The 9,770-nt window shown below is 39.4% G+C and overlaps 1 protein-coding gene across 1 annotated transcript in view; it reads left to right on the forward strand.

Moving 5' to 3' along the window:
• The window catches only part of BMPR1A (bone morphogenetic protein receptor type 1A), a 138,756-nt gene that overhangs the window by 111,281 nt on the left and 17,705 nt on the right, over window positions 1-9,770 (forward strand). Inside the window, exons 4-7 of the mRNA XM_047824390.1 lie at window positions 3,218-3,380; window positions 4,204-4,306; window positions 8,636-8,732; window positions 8,895-8,994. Of these exons, the coding sequence (XP_047680346.1) occupies window positions 3,218-3,380; window positions 4,204-4,306; window positions 8,636-8,732; window positions 8,895-8,994 (463 nt within the window). The remainder of the gene's footprint in view (window positions 1-3,217; window positions 3,381-4,203; window positions 4,307-8,635; window positions 8,733-8,894; window positions 8,995-9,770) is intronic.

A 9,770-nucleotide genomic window follows, 5' to 3' on the forward strand; every position in this document is an offset into this window, starting at 1 on the left:
ATGCCATGATGGGCCCAGGTAATAGCAGGTGAGCTGGAGAAAAATGGGAAAAACTTGAGATCTATTTTGGAGAGTGAGCCAAAAGACTTGGGGAGACAGGTTTGAAGAGAAAAGTCAAGAGTTCCATTTTGGACAAGCTAATTTTGAGATTACTTACAAGCAGGTCAAAGCTAGAGGGTAAATCTAGGAACCATAAACAGATTTGCTTAAACTGTGGGAATGGGCGCTGTCACCTAGAGAGGTGGTGCAGAGAAGCTGTTGCTACCTATTTTTCTTTGCATCTAGGCCTCTATTTTGGGAAAGTTTATAACTTTAAGATACAGCTTAGTTTTTCTTGCCTTTGACACCCAGGCTGAGTTTGTGTTACAGGCTCCTTCCTTTGTTTACCTTTGTATTGTATCCCTGTTCACACTGTGTTTATCTGCGTGCTTACCGCCCCTCCCCTTCACTGCCCTCCAAGTTTCTCAAGGACTCCATCAGTTTCCAGCATTCAGTAACTTGCCTGCACATAGCTGGCCTATAGTTAGTGTTTTGTTAAATAAATATCTGAGGTAATATAAGTTCCAAATGCAAATTATTATAATTAGGATTTTTATTTCCTAAATTCAGATAGTGTTTGGGAAATTGTGTGTATTAACCATCATAGAACTTTGCATAGTCTAGGTATCCGTGATCTTTAAGTACAGTACAATCTTTGTAAATAAATAATATTTCCATTTGTACCTTATTTTGTATTTAATTAAGCCCTTTACTGTCTATTCATTTCTTCTGTATATAACCTCTTGGTGTGAATTGGGAAGGAATTATTATTACTGTTTTTTAGAGCTAGAGAATGAGATTCAGAGAGTACCACCTGTGGACATATTTGGGAGTTGAACCCTTAACTTCTCACTGTTATTTCAGTGTCATTTCTACAACACTACCACTTTCTCTGTGTATCATTAGATTTTTGGAAAATTAATTGCATGTGGTATATTATTTGACCATTTTTCTCCATAGTTAAACGGATGCTTCCTTCTGTTATTGTGATGGGTTTGAAAGCTGGTTAAGAGACTTCAGGTGTCCTCTAGTCCTGGAGTCTTATTCGCTAAATGAGGCCTGGAGAAGTGGTGGCTTCTCCGTGATCACCCAGTGAACTAAACTGTGGTACGACCACAGTAGGAGAATAGTAGACCACAATCCAGGTCTCCTTGTTTTTAGCCTAGTGGATTTCTTCCTTTCCTGGCCACTACCCTCCCTTTTTTTATTTTTGCAGTTGACATTGCTAGCATAAATGAGGTCTTTAAGTTTTGTTATCAGTTTAAAGGATTAAATGAAGATTATTAAAATTCAAGGCATGGAGGGGCGCCTGGGTGGCTCATTCGGTAAGTGATTCTTGATTTCGTCTCAGGTCATAATCTCAAGACTTCGTTGGATCGAGCCCCACAATCCTGCTTGAGGTTCTCTTTCCCCTCCTCTCTCTGCCCCTTTCCCTGTCCACTCTCACTCTCTCTCAAGATAAATAAGTAAACATTAAAAAAAAAAAATTCTGGGCATGGAATCGCTAAAACTTAATTAGCAGCACATTCTCTTTCTGTTATCAAATGTGTGCATATGTGTTACTTTTTCTCTCTTCATCTCACCAGTATGGCTACATTTTAAGTCAAGTCTACATTATGCTTGAACGTTATAATGAAATGTTGCTTATACACAGTTCTCTTAATATTTTATACCTGTTTGGCTCTACATTTTATTCCTTGGAGGTCAATCCTCCAAGGAATAAGCTAGCCAATTTCAGCTGATTCAGAGGGAGGGAAGAATTACTCACACATTTTAAGAAGTTCTGTTCTGCTTTCAGCCTGAAAGATTCAGTACCAAATATGACAGTATCTGTCATTTGAGGCTACTTGACTCTAATGCAAAAACACAGTTCTGTTTTCATAAGCTAACTACTGCCCTGCAGTAACCTTCAGTTTCTGGCAGCATAGTCTAGATTCGAACCAGTGACCTTCAGATAAAGGGCACCAGATAATATGATTAGTCCCCATGCTCTCACAATACCCTTACTTAAGCAATTAAAGTCCAAAGCAAGATGCTTAGTAACTCCACTTCCGCATAGAGGCACAAATAGAGCACTTACTGTTTTTAAGCTAGTCCCAAGTTTTGAGACAAAGAGCTTAAGAACCATAATTTGTATATATATTTTTTTAAGTTTATTTAGTTATCCTGAGAGAGAAAGCATGCGAGTAGGGGAGGCACAGAAAGGCACAGGGAGAATCCCAAGCAGACTCCTCTCTGCTAGTGCAGAGCCCAACACAGGGCTCAATCTCACAAACCCTGAGATCATGACCTGAGCTGAAATTAAGAGTCAGACGCTTAACCAACTGAGCCACCCAGGTGCCCCATAATTTGTGTATTTTTTAATAATTGTAAATAATCTCAGCCTTCCCTGAAGCCATTTCCCATTTTGTACCTTTCTTGTAGGTTATGACCATATTGTATGTCTGCCACTCTTGTCTTCCACTGGTGCAAAACTTGTGACATAATCTTCTCCATATGTCCAACAATACCTGGGGCAGTACTCTGTGCATCATAGGTTATTAACAAATGTTAAATGTATGAATGAAATGTATTTTTTTTTTAATTTTTTTTTTTTAACGTTTATTTATTTTTGGGACAGAGAGAGACAGAGCATGAATGGGGGAGGGGCAGAGAGAGAGGGAGACACAGAATTGGAAACAGGCTCCAGGCTCTGAGCCATCAGCCCAGAGCCTGACGCGGGGCTCGAACTCACGGACCGCGAGATCGTGACCTGGCTGAAGTCGGACACTTAACCGACTGCGCCACCCAGGCGCCCCGAAATGTATTTTTTTAACGTTTATTTATTTTTGAAAGACAGAGACAGTGGGAGCAGGGGAGGACAGAGAGAGAGGGAGACAGAGTCTGAAACAGGCTCCAGGCTCCAAGTTGTCAGCACAGAGCCCGATGCAGGGCTCAAACCCACAGACGGCGAGTTCATGACCTGAGCCGAAGCTAGACGCTCAACCGACTGAGCTACCCAGGCATCCCTGAATGAAATGTATTTTTAATTAAACACATTAGCTGCCATTACATAAGAAAGCTGCCATTACATAATAATTACACACTAAGAAAGCTTAGAAATTTCTCATTGAAAATTGAAATGGAAGAATTAGCTTTTCGGAAATGATGTTTTCACAAATTTCATACTTGAATACAGGGCAGAATCTGGACAGTATGCTCCATGGTACTGGGATGAAATCAGACTCTGACCAGAAAAAATCAGAAAATGGAGTAACCTTAGCACCAGAGGATACTTTGCCTTTTTTAAAGTGCTATTGCTCAGGACACTGCCCGGATGATGCTATTAATAACACATGCATGTAAGTACTTTATGTAGTCCTTAAAGTTATGGGAATAGGATTGAATTTAGTGCTATTTTAAGAATTGTTTACATTGTCTTCGTGTTTTTTTTTTTTTTCTTTAATTTTATATGATATCTTTTACAAAGAGCCAAAAAACTTCTTGTTCTTTGTATGGGAACATTTAGTACTATTAAATGATTGATGTTTCTTTTCTCAGAGTTAACGTTGTAATACAGCTTTTTAAAGGAGATAGAAGGATTGGAATCTGGTATTTGTCTAATGTTTTGAGTTTATTTAATGATCTTTTTATCATAAAGTTTACTGATACTTACTGTAGAAAATTTAGAGATTACCAAAAAAAAAAAAAAAAAACAAACTCACTCAAAATCTTGTAATTCTAAATTGGTCGAAATATTTTACAGAAAGATAGGTGTGATATTGTGATATTTAATTAATTTTATATTATTTTGATACAAGTGAGCTCCCAGTCCAATTCTGATTTATATAACCATTTTAATTTTCCTACTTTATTTTATGTTAACTATTCAACACATTTATATATGATCATGTAATTCTATTCCATATTGTTTGGGGACATTGAAGAATTGGCTTACTAGCCAAAAAAATTCCCTGAACAACTGAGTGTCATCAGTTTATTGTCGCCCTGTTATGAAAGTGATAATGTCCTGTTTTTGTACTTTACTAATAACTGTATGCTCTTTGAATATCACCAAATAGAAAGCAAAAACGTATATATGTAAAATACTGAAATTATATGATAGTTTATCATGTCTTCAATGTGAAGTTATATTTTTTGGTTTTTGGGTTTTTTTTCTTTCAGAACGAATGGGCACTGCTTTGCCATCATAGAAGAAGATGACCAAGGAGAAACCACATTAGCTTCAGGGTGTATGAAATATGAAGGATCTGACTTTCAGTGCAAGGTAAGATCTGATTTAGGGCCTGTGAAATAAAGAAGGGAGGGGCCACGTGAAAAGTATTCATTTCCCCAGGAGAAGTGTGCCTGATCTGCACGTCACTCTATGTTCTTATAAACCAAGTATATTGGAGGAAGCTTAGTTCTTACTTCAGGTAATATGATTGTGGTAATTGAAGTTCCAGATTATTTTACTTTATTTTTTTTTTTTAATTTTTATGTTTATTTTTGAGAGAGAGAGAGAGAGAGAGAATGAGTGGGGGAGGGGCAGAGAGAGAAGGAGACACAGAATCCGAAGCAGGCTCCAGGCTCTGAGCTGTCAGCACAGAGCCTGATGCGGGGCTTGAACTCACAGACTGAGAGATCATGACCTGAGCCGAAGTCGATGCTCAACCGACTAAGCCACCCAGGCGCCCCTATTTTACTTTTAAAAAAACGTTTTAAATCATATCCTATTTCTAAATTGTCATGACTGCAAAAAAAAATGTTACAGTATCACCTGTGGATTATCAAATTGACTGGAAAGACTTCAAGGTGATGGGCAAGAATAACCTTTGTATCACTCTGAGACAATGCAGAAACATTAAGTCCTTGTAAGGAAATCTCAGTGGAGTTGTTTTAACAGCAGCAGCAAAGGCATCCAAGGGCTGGTAATAAAGAGTTTATGAATATCCTCATGGCTCTTGGTTATAAACCTAATCTCTCAAAATCCTGTATAGTAATTTTGCCCCAGGGATTCTTCCAGCTTTAGATAGAACCGTTTGTACATAAATTTAAGCCTCAACTATTTTAGGAAATGATTCACATTATTAAGAAACTCTCAGGATTGATATATGTTCCAATCTCTGCTAAAAGTTTGGGATCCATGTGCCCCCTCTGCACATCTCCCTTCCCCCCCCCCCACATATATTGCATCCCATCTACTTTTATTTTAATGTTTATTTTTGAGAGAGAGGGAGAGAGCACACAGAGGAGGGGCAGAAAGAGGGAGACAGAGGATCCCAAGCAGACTCTGCACTGACAGCAGAGAGCCCGATGCAGGACTCGAACTCACGAACCGTGAGATCGTGACCTGAGCTGCAGTCAGATGCTTAACCGACTGAGCCAGTCAGGCACCCGCACCCCCCCCCCCCCCCCCCGCCAATTTATTTTCTTCTTCCCCTCCCCCTCCTCCTCTGAGAGAGAAAGAGATAGAGTGACTATCTTAAGCAGGCTCCATGGCCAGCCCGATGTGGGACTTGATCTTAAGACCACCCCAACCCCAGGGCTCTATTTCATAACCAACCGTGAGATCATGACTTGAGCTGAAATCAAGAGTTGGATGCTTAACCAACTGAGCCACCCAGGCACCCCTCATCCCATCTATTTTCTAGGTGTGACACCTCTAGTGACAAGGGCTCATTACCTCCCAAGACCATCTATTTCATCTGTACTAATGACCTGACGTGATCTTTACAAAGCTTTTCCTCCTAATGACTACAAATCTCTCCCTGCCCCTTTGGATCAAATCTGAAGCCTCTTTCATATGACAGCCTTTTACTGTGTGAAGGAAGTTTTTTGGTCTGTTTGTGTGGTCCTGTGTTCCTCCCCATTCCTATAGTCTTTGCCTATAGGTGAAAATGATAGCTCACAGTCCCCTCCACTGCTCCATGTCTGATTAGCTTCAGAGTTACACTGATTTCTCAGCGTAATATGCAGAATTGAGTGTGGTCCGACCTGGGGTGGGAGGGGGGAACGCAGAGAATAAGTAACTCCTTTCCTTTTCCTAAATACAGCCAGATCTCATGTTGGATGTTGGATGTTGGATTGTTACACCACACTTTGAAACATACTGAGCTACCTGTCAGCTAAAATCCCCGTCTTCCACTTATGCTACTGCTGAACCATATCTCTTAGATTCTATATTGATTCTTTGGTTTCTTGCCACAAATAAGAGGATGGAAATGGAATGAGTTTTTGAAAATAGTTGTTATATGCCTGTCTATGTTAAATTTTATCATATTAGAATAGCCCTTTGGGGGTGCCTGGGTGGCTCAGTCGGTTGAGCATCTGACTTCAGCTCAGGTCATGATTTCACAGTTTGTGGGTTTGAGCCCCACGTCGGGCTCTGTGCTGACAGCTCGGAGCCTGGAGCCTGCTTCGGATTCTAGGTCTCCTTCTCTCTCTGCCCATCCCCTGCTTGTGCTCTGTCTCTCTCTGTCTCTCAAAAATAAATAAGTAAATAAATGTAAAAAAAAAAAAAACGAATTAGCCCTTTGCTGTAATTTGGCAGGATTTGGCGGGGGGGGGGGATGATAATTTAATTATTTCTTGCAGTTTTATGCCATTTGCATGTTTATCAACCACATATTCTATACATTTTTTTAATCACTAAAAATATTGAAGGAAGAACTATGGTTAGAGCAGTGAGCTCAGCAGTAATAACCCGTATCTTGCATGCCCCTAAACGAGGCATATCACAAATTGACTTCACTAATATAAATTAGTTGTTAAACTTCACAGTCTGTGTTCTTTTAACATAAGAAAGAGTCTAACATTTAGCTCTTCAGTTTCCAACACTTGTCCTTTCTAAATTCTTCCTGTCACACCTGCCTTCCAGCCCTCTCAAAGTGTTCTCTTGCCAGGGTGTGATCATGAGGCAGCCACTCACCAAGAATACAGAAGCCCGGAGGGTCTCTTCTGGCGTCTGGGAAAGCAGCTGCCATGTAACAGTGCTTTTTCCTTGTCCTCCATCACCTCCTGGTTTTCAGCAACACATCCATTGCTTGGCGGTCTTCTAGCATTGCTAGAGAAACCCCTTCTTGGTTGATCTTTACATTTTGTCTTCTGCAGGGCTGAGCTCATTTTGAACATTATTAGCCTTCCTGCAACTGTTGGTAGATGCTTCGTAGTCCTTTTATTCACCTTCAGTTAATATACTCTCCATTCCCTCCTTCATGTAAATGTTCTCGATCTGGGGTTATTTCAGAGTCATTTGTGTAACTCCTAACATCTCTCTCTTTTCTTTCTCTTTATGGTCATAAAAGTAAAACTGTTTGGGGGCATGTGGGTGGCCCAGTCAGTTGAGTGTCTGACTTCAGCTCAGGTCATGATCTCGTGTTTGTGGGTTCAAGCCCTGCGTCGGGCTCTGTGCAGACAGCTCAGAGCCTGGAGTCTGCTTCAGATTCTGTGTCTCCTCTGTCTGCCCCTCCCTCCCCTGGTCACCCTCTGTCTCTGTCTCTCAAAAAATAAAACATTAAAAAAATAACTTTTTTTTTTTTAAGTAAAACTTTTTTAACATTAAAAATTTAGTTAAAATGGAAAACTTGTGCTTTTGGAAGTTTCCCAATACTCTCAACCCATCTTTCCTGGTAGGATCAAGTCGTGGACTCCTATTCATTCACCTTTTTAAAGTAATACTTGATTATACTGAGGTTTTTCTGTTTTGGCCATCTGATACTTAAGAATAACATGGTCAGTTTCTGCTTATGTTCCTGCTACTTTTATAATGACAAGCAATTCCTTTCTGTAGCTATTTTGGTCCAGAATGGCAGTTTTCCCAGGCAGTGCTGAAATGTCAGCATTCAAGTTAATAACTTGTCAAGTACTGTACCAATCACGTAAAACTTCACACATAATTGTTGATGTCTGCTCTCTTGACTGAAGTCTTGTCCTGTGCTCATTTTCTGATCTGTCAGGGACACATCTCCTCTCTGGTCGGTGGTCTCTAAGAAACTCTCAGGAGTATGGTTTCTGCATTTTGCCTTTGTCCTCACCACATCTGCTTTAACTTGCTTCTGCATTGGGTTCCTTAGTCTCAACATAGTTGTTCTGTGCAGACTCTGCAGTATCTTCTACCTCCTCGACTATTTTTCCTCACGTCTCCTTTCTTTAGACTACAACGCCCTCCACTTAAGTCGTCTTGGTGCTGCTGTGAGATCCTGTGCACCCTACTAGTTCATCACTGCAATAAAGTGTATTACCCATGTTTTTTAGGAAAAGATCTCATGACTTAGATTTTTACTACTACAAACAGGTGAATAGTAATACATTAAGATATGCCAAAGTTTTGGTGAAAAATACTTGTGAACTTTTGTTTATAATTTAGTTATAGTCCAGTGTTCCAACACATCATCCACATACATATGTTCTTAAGAAATACCATTTTACAATCCTTACAACACTATTTCAACACAAATAATTTTTTGATAATCTTTTCTTAACACATAAAACTTGCAGGTCCTTTTCACTCAACAGAGCTAGAAATTGTGTTCATGAATATTAAAAAAAAAAAAAACCCTCATTCTCACCTGAAAATATCAAGCCATTTTTAATTTTGTCCTTACTCTTCCTCTAGGATTCACCAAAAGCACAGCTACGGCGGACGATAGAATGTTGTCGGACCAATTTATGTAACCAGTATTTACAACCTACACTGCCCCCTGTTGTCATAGGTAGGTTCGTCTAGAAGAGGGTGATTGTGATTTTCAGTAAAATATTTTCTGATTTTGACAGTAAGCAAGCTTTCTAGAATTTAACACTCCCAAGTTATTTTTCTCCTTTCGTATGTGATGAAGAGATCAAATGTGTGCTTTGTTGTTCACTTCCCTTGTCAGGTCCATTTTTTGATGGCAGCATTCGCTGGCTGGTTGTGCTCATTTCAATGGCTGTCTGCATAGTTGCTATGATCATCTTCTCCAGCTGCTTTTGTTACAAGTAAGATCATTATTTTTATATAAAATATGTTGTTGAATATTAGATGTAAGTAGTTCTTTAAAAGGCAATGGGCATAAGTTATTGACCACTGAATGCAGTTCAAACACCATTAACTTGTATTCTCTGGGTCTGTCTTCTTTAACCAGATTATATTTTTCTTAAGGAAAAAGAGGACCTTACTATTAATCAGTTAATTGAACCCAACTTTATACTTCTTGTTCATGAGTACTTAGGATTTTTCTTATTTATGGAATATTGAACTTTTTGTATCTGAATGTTTAAAATCTGTCCCAAGAAGATAACTGCGTTATCGTTCTTTAGTTACTTGGGGCTTCAGAATTGTTTGTGGTTAGTCATGATTTCAGAAGACAGATGCCAAAAGAGAAGAGGAATAAGAGGAGGGGATAAACTTCAATAATAAAGCATTATCTTATTGGCATATGAGTAGACTGAGAGATCAGTGGAACAGGTTCCTAGACCCATAAATAGACCCCAGTATATAAGTAAATTTAGCATATGGTAAAGGTAACATTCCAGATCACTGGGGAAAACATGGATTATTTGACAAATGGATTTAGTAGTAGGTGGCTATATAGAAAAACATGAGGGGTGTATAGTTAGCTCGTTTAGTTGAGAGTTGGTTGACTCTTGATTTTGGCTCAGGTCATGATCTCACAGTTGTGGGATCGAGCCCCACATCAGGCTCCATGCTGGGTGTGTAGCCTGCTTAATTTTCTTTCTCTGTCTCTGTCTCTGTCTCTGTCTCTCTCTCTCTC

The sequence above is a fragment of the Prionailurus viverrinus genome, chromosome D2 (assembly GCF_022837055.1).
Source record: "Prionailurus viverrinus isolate Anna chromosome D2, UM_Priviv_1.0, whole genome shotgun sequence".
Taxonomy (NCBI): Eukaryota; Metazoa; Chordata; class Mammalia; order Carnivora; family Felidae; genus Prionailurus; species Prionailurus viverrinus.